The following is a 15,474-nucleotide window of genomic DNA, read 5'->3' as shown; positions in this document are numbered from 1 at the left end:
ACTCAGGGAGCTGATGGGCCTATGAAGATGCCATGTAAAAAATGGTCTTTAAACACGACCTGTTTCAAATGCAGAAGAAAACTGCTTAGTCCCAGGCTGGACACTGCAGGGTAGGGGTGAGGAAAAGCACAATCCCCCACGGCCTCTCTGTTTCTCCGTCTCCCTCTTGCTGCGGCAGACCCTGCTGTGAAGGCTTTCAGCGCTGCCATGGGAACGGCGCATCCTCCACAGCAGCCTCTCCCCCGCGGGGCTGCCCTGCTTGTTTACAGCACAAAGCCATTTCCCAGCAGTGTTTTGCTTTGGATTTCCAAAGTTTCACTTTTTCCAAAACCCAGGTAGTAGAAATTATGGAGATCATAATGATGAGTGGTGATAAAACTCCTAAAGGGAAACAGGCAGGACCCAGTATGTGTCAACACCATCAGCTGATTTTCATTTGCAGGGAAAGGCACCTGACAACTTCATTACCTTCTACTCAAAAGGCTCACTCCTGCTCCCTCTCACATACTTCCCCCAGGAATTTGCCAACAGGATCTGTTTGTACAGTCACACAAGGTATGGAGGTGAAGCCAGCACACTGCACAGCCCTTTTTAGGATGTGCTGATGCAGAGATTTGCAATGTTTTGTGTCATCGAGTGACAGTCTGTGCAGAAACGCAGCTGCTGTGAGGGTCCCCTGGGGGCTAAATCTTTCATACTCCTGCATCTCCAGGCCACAGTGAAAGAAGGAAAGGCCTGGCAGTCCTACCATGCCACCAACAGTCGCTCTTGATAAGACCATTTGTTATCAGCTCTCAGGGATGAGGCAGCAGCAAAGAAAATCCACGTGGAAGAATAGTTTTTAAAAACTACTACACAAAAGCTGCATCCTTTGTAGCTTCAGTACTCAATTCTGAAAGAATGTGGTAAAAGCAAGGTTTCCCATGATCAACAGTTTGGGTAGATTTTGAAAATGAAAAACTTTTCCAATAGCTGTTTCTGTTCTGAAATAACCACCTGCCTTCTTTAGGAGCCGATGGCTCAATAAGGGGCTTCTGCAGGACAAAGAAAACTTTCCAGTGACAAAATGCTACTCTCATTACAGACCACTAAGAAATGAAACTGGCTTTCAGCTGGACAGAGATCCTCACTGCAGAAACCAAAATGACTCGCTCCAGTGATTTATTCCCAACCCACCCCTCTGCTCACACACCAGCAAGTGTTCCTGAGCAGGCCCCAGGTTAATGACAGGTTATGTTACACAGTGAAATACAAGACCTTTTGGTTTTTTCCTTAAAATCTTCCTCCTCTGGGATGAGGGATCAACCCCGTGAGTCTTTAATTCACAGACAGCCTGTACACAGCCTTGCTCTCAAATCCCTACTGCACTGGCCAAGGGCTTCAGGTGCTTCCAGAGCTCTCCTGGCTCCCCACACACCTCAGCATCTGCAGCACAAATCCACAGTGCCCCTTGGTGTCTCCCTGCAAGACCTTCAGCATGGCCATTAGAGGGGTTTGTGATCCACTTCCAGACTAGAGTTGGAGCTCAGCATTAAAACTCTCCTGGAGCCAGCCCCAGCCACTCACCCAGGTGTGACAAACAGAATGACCTCAATCTCACACTGCAGAGAGTTCCTGTCTGGAACAAATTAGGTTAAGAAGCTAAAGAGATGGCCCTACACACATTAATCAAACAGACAGACATTGGGAGAATATCTCCAGTCTTCTTTATTTTCATTTATAGAAAAGTATTAATATTAGTAAGCAGAATATAAGGAAACTATTCCAAGTATTTCCCAGTCAAAAACACAAGGCTATAGTCAGCCCTCCTGGCACAGCTGAGCTGACTTCCTATTCAGAGCCCCAGGAGACTGCATTGCCTTTTGGGCCAACTCAGAGATGTTCCTTGAAGCTGAAGTCAAGGGCCAGTTTGTCTCTATTCTCACAGATTTGACAAGCGCATTTCTAAGTTCTGTCATTACCTCAGCAGCACAAGATCAACCCTCTCTAAGACTGAGGGCCAAATGAAATTATGAGACCAGGGAGGATAAAAATAGAAGGAACAGAATCACAAGCAAGAGCAGGAAGTATCCACAAAGTGCTGTTGCCACAAAAAGAAGGCACTTAGATTAATTTATTTTGCATTGTTGATTCTTCATTAAGACTTTTAAAAAATAATAATTAAACCTGACTTCTTATGGCCTTTTTTGTTTGATTTGGTATTTGGTAAATTCTCATTCCTTTCAAGAAGGGAGTAATTGCAAGAAGTCATCAAGGTCAGACAAGACAAGATTCTCTCAGGGAAAAAAAGAGATTGGCAGTTCCCACCTGATATCCTTGGAAATTGAGGATTACACACACACACAGAGGATTCCAGGTGGCTGTGTCCAGCCAGCACCTCTGGAAAGGCAGGGAAAGCAAAGGCTCTGACACGGAGCAGTCCCTGCTCTGGCTGGGGCTCTGCTGCTGCCGCACACTGGGGCTTGCAGGGACTGCCAGGAGAGGTCAGATGAACAAGAAACTGTGAACAGAAGGGCAGGAACAAGTGTCCAGTCGGCGAATTCTCCTCCAGGTTCCCTTGCATCGACGGTTCCCCACCGCCTGCCAGTGCAACAGCTGATTCCTGAAACACAGTCATTAAAGTGAGAGAAAATGAGCTGCACCGCCCCTGCAGGGCAGTCACCACGAGGTACAATAGGGCTTAAATCACCCAGCAAATCCCATTTAGTCTGTAACATCCCTTTTTACTCCATGGGCCCGATTCTGCCTCTCTACACTGTAAAGCAGCAGCAGCCACAGAGAGGCCCACAGGTTGTACTAATGTGAAGTAAAACCTAACAGTGACAGGAACAGACACTTTTCTGTAGCACTGTGCCCCTTCCCAGATTTTATCATTTAAGGATTTGGATTTGAGGATTTTATAATTTAAGGTTTAAGGAAATTTCTCACATCAATAGCTCCCATCCCTGACCCCTGGAGAAACACAGCTACCACAACTGGATCAACTCTTGCTCTGTGCAGAGAGCTGCCCACAGAGAGCACAAAGACCCCTGATTTCTCCAGAGAGCTGCATGCAGTGCACTGTGCCCCTGAAACAAGTGGCTCGAGGGGGAAGAATCAGAAATTGCACATGAAGCCGAGGGTAAAGCTCTCACTGCGGGCCGGCGGCGCCGTCCCCGCGGCAGCGGTGCCCCGGGCGGGGCAGGGCTGGGGGCTGGCACTCCACGCAGAGCCGCAGCCCCGCCCGGAGCCCGCTCGTCCAGCGCTGGCCGTGCCGGCAGCCCGGCGCCAGGGACACCAGCTGGAACTGCACGCAGTACCTGCAACACAACAGCCAGCTCAGCGCAAACGGCGGGCACACGCCTGCCACACCACAGACCTCTGATTAACAACAACCAAACCACACCAAAAAATCCCCCCCCTCCTAGATCATTAAGAGCAGGACATGTCATATACCTGAATCTTGACAAGGTTAAACAGGGGATAAAACTGCTCTGCTGAGGCTTTCAGCTAACAGATAAAAAGTATTAGGTATGACTGGCATCTGTTTTTACCCATAGGGAGACAGACTGATCAGGCATTTGACTAATCTAATTCCAAGTCTGGTATCCACGTGCTGAGCCACATTTCCTCTATCGTTTCCCCTCAGTTACTTAGAATGGGTTTTGTAGGGCAGGTTGTGATGGGAGCTAAGATTTGGACTGTAAAGGTTTTCCTCGTGATGCTCTCCCACCTGTAACCAGAGAGGCTCTGCGGGTGGAGCACAGCCAAGTCCCTGAGCCACAACCTCCAACTTACCCTGCCCTTTCACTGCCATCAGCTGCAGCTCTTTTCTTCCTTGCTTTTCCAAACCCTCCCGTAGTTATTAATGCTGGGACTGTGTATACCAAAGAGAAAGGGTACAGAGTGTCAGTGGCAATGGCGCTTTAAGGCTCGTTATGTCTGCAAAACAGAAAAGATGGGCGTTTAATTTCATAGGGTTTTAGCTTTAGAAATATATATATATATATATATATATATATATATATATATGAATATGAAAAAATAAGTGTGCAACACTCACAGAAGTTTTAAAGAGGCATAAATCTGCCAATCTCACCTAAATTTCCAGAGATTTGCACTTGTATAAGTGAGAGCAGAGCAGACCTGTAATATCTCACTTTTGGAACACAGTGGATCACAACAAATGGTAGGCACCACTTTCACCATTGTCCCGTGAAGGACTTGTCTAAGCTCCTACGTGAAGAGCTCAGTTCTCAATTAGCCCAGGCAGACCCACAGCAAACATACCACTGTCTAAAAACAATCCTTCAAACAGAGGAAAAAACAGCTCTGCTGACCCAAACCAGAGTCCTCCCAGGACTATCCAGGCACTTTTCTGTGGACTTACTGAGGGACTGCTGGCACTCTGTTCCCTGCCGAGTCCAGTACTCCACGCAGCCAGCCCTCTCCTCCAGAGCAGGACATGATTCTCCCCCGTTGCTGGGCTCCTGGATGATGTGCCTCGTCCGGACTCGATAGGTTGTCTTGCAAGGCACTGCACAGCCACTCCAGGCACTCCACTGAGATACGACACAGGGGATCGCTGGAGGAAGAACAACGGGGATGTGGAAGGTTACAGGAGTCATGCCAGTGAAATGCCTGCTGCAGAAATAACACTTTTGGACATAGCACATCCTTCCTTATCAGAGCTATCCCATGGTTGTCTTGGGCAGTTCTCAGCAGCTCTTCTCCAGGCTCTTCCCCACAGGCGCTGCTGAGCCCAGCGGTGCCAGCCTGCAGTCCCTCACCTGGGCAGGCCCGTGCGTAGTCGTGGCAGCAGTCGAGGGCGCGGGCGCACACCTGGTCGCAGTAGCAGGGCCCGGAGGAGCCGTCGGGCCGCAGGCCGGCGCTCAGGCAGCCACGGTCGCGGCCGGGGCAGCAGAGCCCGAGGCCGGCGCAGCCCGAGGGGCGGCGGGGCAGCGCCGGCGGCAGCAGCGGCAGCAGCAGCAGCGCCGAGAGCGCCGGGAGCCAGCGGGCACGGCCGGCCATGGCCCCACCGGGGCAGACGGGGCCGGGCCGGCGGCAGGTGCCGCTCCCATCGCTCTGTGCCCTCATCTCCTGCCCGTTCTGTGCCGCTCCCATCGCTCTGTGCCCTCATCTCCTGCCCCTCCGAGACACCCCACGCTGGCCGTGCACCCCACAGTCCCTTTCTGTGGACTCGTCAAACCAAAACCTCTTCAGCCCTGACTGCTGGTATTTACCCATCAGATTATTGACACATTGTCATGGAAAGATAATGTGTCGATAATCTGGTGGAGATGAATTTTTTTGGCGGATTTGACTCCAGCGTACCTCAGGAGCCATGAAGAATGGAAAGTACTTCACTGCCAGTACAGCAGCTCCTAAGGACAACAATCCAGCTGGCTATGCTACCTCTCTAAAGAATTACCCAGAATTTTCTTCTTTATTCGAAGTGCAAGAGGCTTATAGAGATTACAGCCACTCCTGTGAATTATTTAGCTATTCAGTACAAAGCAAAGGGCTTTACTGTAACTTTTTAATCAAAGAGGCTTGCCCTAAAATATTGATCACAACAGATGTTATACCTTGCTGAACATTGAATTGGGATTTATAAAATCCACCCACTGACTTTTTTTTTTTTTTTTGCAAGTGATTATGCTATTGTACTAAGACTGGGTATGGACAGTGCTCCAACTTCAGGGAAACTGCAGCAAAGATGTTTCTAGAAAAAGAGAAAATAACATGAGAGGACAGGTTAACACCTTCAGCATGTACAGTTTTGGAGGCATGGGCATAGAGGAGACCTGGCACTGCATCAGCTTGAGCATAACATGGTAAAATGTTCCAAAAAGATAAGAAATAGAACGTTAGCTTCTTTGTATATCACTAGATGTCTGCAGCAAAGAACAGGCATCTCATTTGCTTGGCAGCGGTCAGATATTGTCAGCTTGGAAATCACACGTGTGGCAAATCCTTCAGTGAGCAAGAGGCATAAAGGCTAAAGACTGGGAGAGGAAAGAGAAGAGCACTAGAAATCAGTAGCTATGGGGTCCAGGAAGCTGGAATTTAAAGATACTGTGTAAATTCCTGCCTCTGCCAATGAGTCACTCACTGTGTGACCTCGGGTAAGTCATTTAACTGAGGCATGTCTCGTTCTTGATCTAGAGGAGGAAGGACATTCCCAAGGAGATTGCATTACTCAGCTGATTCCTTCACACCAAGCAGAGGTGGGTGCGGCTCTTGTGCAATTCCCTGAGGGGCACTAACAGAGCTCAGCTCCCAGTTGAGCACTCAGGGACAGAGCACAGCTCCCAGTCGAGCACTCTTGCTGCCCTGCTCCACATGCCCCTGCCAACAGCTGAGCTACAAGGAATGCCTTCACCTTATTCTGAGACACAGACTGAATGAAATTTAGCTTCAGAAAGCTATGGGTCTACATAAATACTGCAATTTTCACTGGCCCTGTGTGGCTAGGAAAGTTGGATCTTGGTCAAGGCATCTCAGAAGGAGATGCCCAGCAAGCTCCTGGGAGCAAACTTTGTTTCTTGTCTTACATTCCCAGAGTGAAAGCAGCTCTCCCTTGTTCTGGTTTGACATAACCTTGGGGATTTTTTAGGGTTTGGGGTTTTTTCCCCTGACAGGCTCTAAAGATGCCAAGGAAACGTGGCCCAAGACATGCTGGACCATCAACCCAGCAACAGATTTCTAGCAGGACAAATTGCCAAGTCTGGATGGGTCTGCTGGCCCTGTGAGGAGCCAAGAAAGTGTGCTTTTACAGAAAGGAAATGTGGCTAGTCTGTCATACAGGGAGAGGTTCAGGAGCAGAACAGCTTGCAGGGATGTCCTTGGGAACACCAGTGGGTGTTCACTGTAGTATAAAAAGGGGAATTCTTCGTTGATGAAAATAATAGTAGGTCACCATAGAAGTTTTAAGAGCAATACAAGCGGAAGATGGTAACCTTTGGGGAAAACAGGTAACTGCCCCTTCTCCTCCAGGTTCTTTGGAACTGTCTTTGCCCTGGGATCTCAAGTTTACACAGGCAGACAACCAAGTGCAGCTCTCTGGGACTTCTTGTAGGCTCACCTTTTATTCTGCTGCCTGCAGGACTTGGTCCATGAGTCCCAACACACGTTCTACAGTGTGGGGATCACCAGAAATGCTTGACAAGTCCAATGACTTGTGCTGTGAATGGTAAAGGAAGGCCGTTGCCTGAATGACCAGAGCTGCCTATAGACCTCACAACTATGGTTCAGTAGCTGGACATCATAGAGAAACAAGGTAGGAGATTTCCTTGGTTGGTTTTCCCAAAACTGGATGACACCATTCCTATCAGAATGACAAAAAAAGGTCGTCACATCTAGACCACATCAGCAGAAAACCACAAGACTGACCTGAGTAACATCTCCACCACTGCAGGGGATCTGCCAAGAGGTGTGGAAGAGTCTAATAGTCAAAAAGTTATAGCTGCAGAATATCTGTTTAAAACAGTGGATGCTGTATGAGACAGAAATACTCTGCTTCAAAACAAAGTCTTCTTACTGCCTGGAGCAGACTAAGGGTCCCAAAATCTGGATGTTCTTTGGGTGCTTACAAACACAAGTTGTGCTTCATTAGCTGTCCATGGTAATGTCAAGCCTGTCAACACAGCTGATGTGTCATATAATCTTATCACTGAACAGAGAGGAAGTAACACAGCAATTAGAAGCAGCAATTAGTAATGGGCTGTGTTTTGCCACAAACTAATGCAGCAGCTAACACATGGGTCTAAAAAGAATATAATAATCACCATGCAGTCAAAATATGCCTGGGTCTTCGGGAATACAAATGTTAAAACTCTCCCTATGTATGAAAATTTCTATTAAAAGCAACATCAGACAGAGAAATAATCTATTTTTCTCTAAATGTTCATGGCACCAAGAAACAGATCTGTTTGAGAAAAGTAAACATTTGCTTAAACATACCAGCCCAGTGAGTGACTCCAGGCTTCAGTTCAGAAAGTTACACGAGTACCAACAGCAAGGTCTGTTTCTGTACAGCTGATGGAGCGGAGAGCTGAGCAGAGCCCCCAGAGCTGCACAGTGTGGCTCTGCTGCAGGGAGCCCTCCTGGCACAGAGCAGCTGCAGGCCAGCCTTCATCCAGAGCACACCTCAGCTCTATCCCCACGATCAACCACCCAGCACACAAACTCGGGAGCTGGCCAGGGCCAGTCAAAGTCAGACTGCTTTAAATTCAGTTAAACCTCCTCATCCCCACCTCTTACCAAAGCAACATAGTAAGAGATTTTCTAACGGGGTTGTCTGTCTCCCGTGGCTGCTACAGCCCAAGCAGTGTCTGTACCGGCTCCCCACGGCCCAGGAGGTTCTGTCACAGCTGCTCTGGGGGCTCAGGGGACCCCGCGGCAGGTTTGGGGGGCTCAGGGACCCCGCGGCAGGTTTGGGGGGCTCAGGGACCCCGCGGCAGGTCTGGGGGCTCCGGGTGCCCGCGGGGCAGCGCCCTGAGGGTCAGCAGCGGCCGCACAGCGCCCCCTGCGGGCCGCAGCACCGCTGCAGGCGCCCAAACCCTGCCCCGGGCGCCCGCAGGTACCCAAACCATCCCTGCAGCATTCAGGGCTTGCCTGGGATTAGTAATGTACCAGCCAGGGTGGATTAGTAACCTACCAAGTTTCATCCTGATGCATACATGCAATAGCAGCAGAGCTTGAAACCTGACCTGAGCAACTGCTCTTGCAGAGGCAATAGCACATGCCAAGAACAAGAAGATGCCATGTTTCAGCTGCATGTCTCTCCAGCTCCCACTGGACAAGCACTCTCTCCTACTACGGAATGTTTGCTGGTAGGTCTGCTAATTACATTAATGAAAGTAATTGTATTAGCAGCAGTTCTGGTCCCTCACCAGTAAGCAGTTTTAAGAGATCAGGCTGCTTACATTAATTGAATAAGAAAAATCTCTACTCAGTTTAATTGAAGACTGCTCTGAATGTATAATAGTAGCTGATTTTCCATCATTGCTGTTTCCCACTAAGCACACATGCTAAAGCCCACCCTCAGCTCAGACACCTCAAGCCCCATCCCAGAACCACTGAAACTGATTAATTATGCAGATGAGCAAACTGCACCGCTCCCCAGAGCGGCAGCACAGCAGCAGTCACAGCCTCAGCCAAGCACTCCTGCTCCGGGGTATGTGGAGCGCTGCTGCCATGAGATACCTCTTGGCTTGAGGCAGCAGGCAGCTCCAGCACCACTCAGAGCAGCACACTGGTGCTGTGCTTTTCAACTCCCCAAACCACTGTGAGATCTAGGAATGAGCTGTTCAACGTGGGTCAAGAGAATTTCAGTCACCAGCCAAACCAACCCATTACTCGAGGTTTTATTAAAACCAGGCTTGGAACAGTACAGAAACACACTGTGCTGCAGCACCCCAGACACACCTTGCCCGCTTCACAGGCTGCCAGGGATACAGCACTGCAGCTTTCTGGATGGCAGGGGAGAACCAAGCCCTGACTCCCCTCCTTACACACAAGGCCATCCATCCTCCCAGTAGCTGACAGCTGCTCCCAGGAAAGGCTTCCTTGCCTTGCATGCTATGGCATGATCTGTGCCAGGTTGGGAATGCAGCCCCTGCCGACAAAAGCATCCAACTGCATTAAACATGCAGCAAGTTCCAGAATCCACTCCAGTTACATGCCTTGTACCCAGGGGATAGAAATTGTAACACCCTCTGTCTAAGCTGGCAGGACACAAATTCATCACTCCTGACAGCTTTGAGAGGTCAGAACTATTGCAGGGTATGGGAATGCTGTGGCTTGAATGAGGATCCCAGGCAGCAGCATGGGAGCAGCAGAACCATCCATCTTCTTAAGCAGAACACTCAAACTCCAGCAGGACCCAGGACAACATTTTGTAAATCTCAACCTGTCAAGAGAACATACAACATTCTGTCTATCCACTGTACCACAAACAGCAAATCTACAGCTTTCAAATCCACTCCAGCCCCATAAAAACCACTGGACAACAGCTGCTCTCTCTAAAGAGGAGGAGTTTCCTCCTTGCCAAGCACTCCAAACAGGGTGAACTCAAACTGCACTGCAGGAGCTTTTAGGGCAGGACTTGACAAGAACAGGGCAGAGAGTGCCAGAGAAACATTCAGTCAGCTCAACCAGCTCCACCATTTGAACTGAGTACTTGCATGCTTTTGCTGAGAGAGGGCACAATCCTGCTCTTGGGAGCAGCTGCTCTCAACAGCAACATCAGGCTGGAACTGGACAAGCCAGTGGCAACAGCTGATGATCTGATGAAGTTCTATTATGCACATTTTCTAAAAAAATTAGTGAAATGCTAACCAGACAGATTTTCAGATGTCACAGTTTATCTTAAAGTAACAAAAAGAACACCAAAAGCAATCCCTCTCTTACAAACACATTGCTGAAAGCACGACTGTCATCCACTTCTCAAGACATTGAGAACCTCCCACTGGGGGGAGTGAACTCAAAAACTATAAAGAACAAAAGCTCCCAGACTTTGCAAGAAGTACCTTAACATTGCTTAAATAGGACAAGACAAAAACATTACATTTATGACCTTGAAGTTTAATTGAAATCTTTCAGACCTCTCTGCCCTTAATTTAAGATCTTTGGAAAAAACTTTAACAGGAACTTCCCTGCAGGAAACTACTTTTTTAACAGGGATACTTCGGTTTTAGCACTTACAAGGGCCCCTTCTGCAATACTAATCCCCACTCTGCCAAACATCCAGGGACTTTAACTTGTCAAGGCACTGCAGAAGCAGCTTCCTTGGAAAAAGGTAATCTTTCCCTTTTTCTTTATTAAACCCAGTGAACACAGTGAATTAAAGACTTACCATTCTCCCCTGACAAAGGGGCACACATGGTGGAGCAAACCAGACAATGTCCTCATCCACATCTCTTCATTGTCAGCTGCAGCCTGAACTTCAGGTCTCCCCAAGGCTCAACTCCCCACCTCTGCCTTCACAGTGCCCTGGGGGTAAAGCCAGAGGAAATGTCAGCACCAGAGCCTGTCAGGGTGTGGGACACAGCAGCCATTCCCTGCTGGTGCATCAGACACGATCTGGCTTGAACAGCAAGTAATCAACACTGTCGCTCTGATGGGGAAAAAATTCAGTCATCACTTACACCAGCAAATCCCCAGGAGCTGTGGCAGCACACCCCCAGCAGCTGTGCAACACTCCCACATCCCTGGCAGAGCCGCAGGCACTCTGAGCTAACAGCAGAGGAAGCAGCAGAGCCATACCCACTCTGGCAATCCTCTGCACTCCCTTAAGCTAGCCAGCAAGGGTCAGGGCACAGGAGCCCTGCCAGCAGCACCTCCACAGGGACATGATGGAACCGGAGGCCCAAAGGACCTCAAAGCAATGCTTCTGCAGGAGGAAAATCCCTGTACTCTCACTTTTACATTACTTAGGCTAACACTCATCAGTATGGTCTGTAGGGATAAACTGGAAGCAACTCCCTTGCAGAAAGGTATTTCTTCTCCTTCCCCCCTCTCTTCTCCTTTGTAAATTTAATTAAATGTGATTCACACTTACTTCAAAGGCTTACCATTATTTGCTAGAGATTCAGGCACGGTAGAGCAAACCAGACAACTGCCCACATCACACACCTCTTCGCTGTCAGCCGCAGCCTGAACTTCAGGTCTCCCCAAGGCTCACCTCCCCACTTTTGCCTTCAGTGCCCTGGGGGTAAAGTCAAAGGGAACCATCAGCATCAGGGCCCCGGTTTCAATATTTTGGGCATTGTTAACACCAGGGTGTGGGACACAGCAGCCATTCCCTGCTGGTGCATCAGACACGATCTGGCTTGAACAGCAAGTAATCAACACTGTCGCTCTGATGGGGAAAAAATTCAGTCATCACTTACACCAGCAAATCCCCAGGAGCTGTGGCTGCACACTCCCAGCAGCTGTGCCACACATCCACCTTCCCTGTCAGAACTATAGGCAATGAGGGAGCTAATGCAAATTCTTCCCCCAAAATGTGGATGGCTGGCATGCTCTACAAGTAGAGGACAGGGAAATAGTCCCAAAAAAGGAGAACAGCAATGTATGGGTGTTCTAGAGCAGAGTTCAAGACAGCCAAGTCATTTAACAGAAAAGGAGGCGTCGGGAAGAGATTAACAGATTATTACTGCTTTTGCAGCCCTAGGCCTGGTCTCCACGTGGGGCTCCCGTTCCCCGCCGGCAGGCGCCGTGGGGCCCAGGCCACGAGGGGGCCGTGCGGGCCCGCGCGGTGCCGGCGCAGGAAGGGCCCGGAGAGCCCCGGGGCCGCCGCCACCGCCCGTGCGGGGCCCTGCAGCCCCTGCCGCGGCGCTCCTGCGGGAGGGACCCACACCTGCCACCTACAGTAACACCACCCTGGCAACGCGCGGCCCGTATAACTCAGTAACTCCTTTGGAAGAGCAAATATAAATATGTGCGGTTTTAATTCGGTTCGGAACAGCTATTTGCAGACTTACCGCCTGGCCCCGGCAGAGGCTCGGGCCTGTCGGCGCACGCCGGGGAAGTGCCCCCATCGCCGGCCTGGCTCCGGGCACGGGGCTCCCGCAGGCGCCCTGGGCTCCGCCGTCCTACGGAGAAACAAAGCACAATGAGCACCGGGAGCAGCGGACGGTCAGCACCGGCCAGCGGCCGCTTCGCTGGTACATCAGACACGACCTGGCTTGGACAGCGATAGTCAACACTGCCGCTCTGACGGGGAAAGAGTCATCAGCTCCACCAGCGAGCGCCCGGGGAGCTCCGTGTGAGCTCGGCGGGAGGGCGGCCGGAGCCCGCTGAGGCGCCCTTGCGGCAGGGCCCGGGGCCCAGCGGAAGCGAGGCGGTCACGCGGCGCGGCGCTGCCCCCGCCGACGGGCGCGCACAGAGACCCGGCCTACCCCCAGGGACGGGGCAGGGGGAACTCCCGAACGCTCCCTGCCGCAGCACCTGCACTCACCTCAGCCGGCCCGGAGCAAGAGGCCGTGCAGGGCCGCGCGAGGGCATTTATGGGCTCCGCAGGCCCCGCCCCGGGCCCGCCCCTCCGCCCCTCCGCCCCTCCGCCCGCGCTGGGGCGCCGCTATCGCCGCCATGCCGGGCGGTGCCCTGCGGAGCCGCTGCTGCTGCCTCAGGAGCAGGGGCCGGGCTCACGGCGAGGGGCCGGGTGCCCGTGCGCCCGCCCGGCGCTGTGGCGAGCTCGGAGCCGCGGGAGGGGGCGGGAGGCGCCGCCATTTCGCGGTGCCGCGCGGGGCGGGCGCTGCGCTGCATGGCCTGCCCCGGCCGCGCTGCGTGCGGGTGAAGGCGGCCGGGGCAGGCGGAGCGGGGCGAGCAGCGGAACCCGGGGTATCGGTACGTTTGGTATCCTTTGGGATCGCCGAGCGTGGCTTTGGACACTTAATTTTTTTTACAAACTAGAATAATAAACAAGAGTTAAGAGATACTCTGCCTTGTCCAAAGGCACGGCCGCTGCAGCGCCGACAGCCATCACGGCCGTGCTCCCCATGGCTGCCAGCCCGCAGCCGCGGCAGCGCGGTGGGCGCGCCCGCTCTCGGCTCGGGGCTCTGTCGGGGGACCTGCCCCTGTCTGCAGGTACTTGGCTTTTAGGTGTTTAGACAGGTAAATTATGTTGCGTTAAATCGTCTGCCACTGACTAACGTAAGGAACGAAATAGAAAACAAAGGATGTGTCTTTAATGAAAGCAGCCCAGTTTGTAACCCAAGCACTGAGTTGTGATTTTTATAGCTAAAACTTCGCCGTGGGCAGGGGGTGTGAGCGCAGTCCCGCGGCGCCGGGGGAGCCGTGCCGCATGCCGGCCTCGAACGCTGCCGCTGTTCCCCGGGGCAGCGGCGTGCGCGGCCAACAGCGCTGCCCGAGCCCGAGCCGCGCCCGCCCGGGGAAGGCAGCATCTTCGGTCCGGAATAACACCAGCGGAAGAGATGGGGTTGAAATGCAGCAGGGCACGGGCAGGGAGGAACAAAGCCAGAAGCCTTTACAGCATCTGGGACTAAACGCAGGAGAGGAAGAGCTGTGTCCTGAAGGAAGAAGCTGTGGTCCAGACTGGCTCAGAATCCTGCCATGGCTCCATGCTTTGCTTTTTTTCTGTTTGTAAAATACACACTGCTTAATTCAGCTCCTGTTAAAATGATTTTTCCAAATTAAGTGTGTTTGTAGGCAAATAATTTTTGAAAGCAGCTTATCAAACAGGACTTGTGGAATAAATCTTGATGCTGTTAATCCAAGTACCAGAACACCAAAAGATGAAAAGACAATCAAAGGAAGGACATTTTAAGAGGATTACAGGGAAAATCTTGTTGTACTGCAAACCCCTGTCACATGCACAATGCAAAAGGAACTGTAAACGTGATTTGTGCTGCCTAGCTTGGCAAGGAAGGGAAAGTGGGGAGGTCTGAGATAGTCAACAGCTGCAGCAGAACTTAGTATTAAATTTATTCAATTTTATGTTTGGATTTTATTCTCCTTGGCAAAACCAGGTGGAAAATAGCTAAATGAGTTCTTCAGCTCAGGCTTGTTGGACTCAGGAAGTTCAAGAGGCAGCAAAAGTCTCCAGTCCCAGTTCTACTCCTTGTTCCCCTGCAGTGCAGGGGGAGCTCTGGTGCCCCACAGCCCATCCCAGGACATCAGGGGACACTCCCGTGCCCTGCCCAGGGCTAGGGTAAGTGGCTGAAAGACACATTTATTTCTTTTTAAAGTACCACAGCCCCTGAGAATTTATTTGCATTCTCTTACAGCCCTCACAGGGATTCTGTCAGCATTTCCCATGTGCCAGCTCATGAGTGTCAGCACCGAACCATTCTTTTCTCTGGGCAGGGGAGACGGGAAAAGATGAACTGTTCTTGAATTGCTAAACAAATGTTTCATGTGCCATCCTCTTAACTGCTACATTTTTATGTTCAGGGTTCTTTTAAAACCAGAACTGACTATGAAGAAATCTAAAATTTGGTAGGGATAAACCCCCTGCTTTTCCAACATAACCTAAACGAGCACCAGATGCTACAATATTCTTGACTTTTCTAATACAGATTGTGATTTTCCAGCAAATAGACTTTATTGTAAAAAAAGGCATCAAAAAGGCCATTAAAAGATCTCCCTGAACTGTTGGGTCAGCAGCTTCACTGTGACAGTCTAAATAAAACAGTCAGCACACTGATGGGGGCTGGAAAAACAGCTTCATGAGCTTCTGCCAAATCACACACACTGTTCTTTTAGAATAGGAAAAATCCCAAACACAAAATTCACAGGATGGATTACTGCTATGGCTCCAGGCTGCTTCCAATTCAGCTCTCCTACAGAGCCTTTTATAAGAATTAAAAGGTGCATTTTAGCTATCTTGCAGGCCAAAATTCCCAAAAAATTTTGCAGAAATTCTTTCAGATCTTAATCCTGAAAGCAAGACTGATGGATCACAAGGTCATATTTGTTCCTTGGGGAATCAGGCCTTCCGGCTCTGAAACCAGGAGTGGAAGATGG

The 15,474-nt window shown here is 50.7% G+C and overlaps 1 protein-coding gene, 1 long non-coding RNA gene and 3 other non-coding genes across 5 annotated transcripts; all 5 read right to left on the bottom strand.

The window, feature by feature from the left end:
* Positions 1-1,689: 1,689 nt before the first annotated feature.
* On the bottom strand, positions 1,690-5,103 carry LOC131090875 (somatomedin-B and thrombospondin type-1 domain-containing protein-like). The gene is made up of 4 exons (XM_058036525.1): positions 4,770-5,103; positions 4,370-4,564; positions 3,778-3,856; positions 1,690-2,602 (listed from the first exon to the last, which is right to left on the bottom strand). Exons 1-4 carry the CDS (start codon positions 5,101-5,103, stop codon positions 2,485-2,487), a joined length of 726 nt encoding a protein of 241 aa, XP_057892508.1. The 3' UTR covers positions 1,690-2,484.
* A 4,232-nt stretch (positions 5,104-9,335) lies between these two features.
* LOC131090737 (uncharacterized) lies at positions 9,336-12,876 on the bottom strand. The gene is made up of 5 exons (XR_009115334.1): positions 12,670-12,876; positions 12,471-12,581; positions 11,559-11,692; positions 10,841-10,977; positions 9,336-9,895 (listed from the first exon to the last, which is right to left on the bottom strand). It is a non-coding gene; the product is annotated as an uncharacterized LOC131090737 (long non-coding RNA).
* On the bottom strand, positions 11,048-11,138 carry LOC131090926 (small nucleolar SNORD12/SNORD106). Its single transcript, XR_009115347.1, has one exon. It is a non-coding gene; the product is annotated as a small nucleolar SNORD12/SNORD106 (small nucleolar RNA).
* LOC131090925 (small nucleolar SNORD12/SNORD106) lies at positions 11,792-11,882 on the bottom strand. Its single transcript, XR_009115346.1, has one exon. It is a non-coding gene; the product is annotated as a small nucleolar SNORD12/SNORD106 (small nucleolar RNA).
* LOC131090927 (small nucleolar SNORD12/SNORD106) lies at positions 12,650-12,734 on the bottom strand. Its single transcript, XR_009115348.1, has one exon. It is a non-coding gene; the product is annotated as a small nucleolar SNORD12/SNORD106 (small nucleolar RNA).
* Positions 12,877-15,474: the final 2,598 nt, after the last annotated feature.

Source organism: Melospiza georgiana, chromosome 17, assembly GCF_028018845.1.
Source record: "Melospiza georgiana isolate bMelGeo1 chromosome 17, bMelGeo1.pri, whole genome shotgun sequence".
NCBI classification, from domain to species: Eukaryota; Metazoa; Chordata; class Aves; order Passeriformes; family Passerellidae; genus Melospiza; species Melospiza georgiana.
The sequence above is the reverse complement of the archived record's forward strand: the minus strand, read 5'-3'. Positions and strand labels throughout refer to the sequence as shown.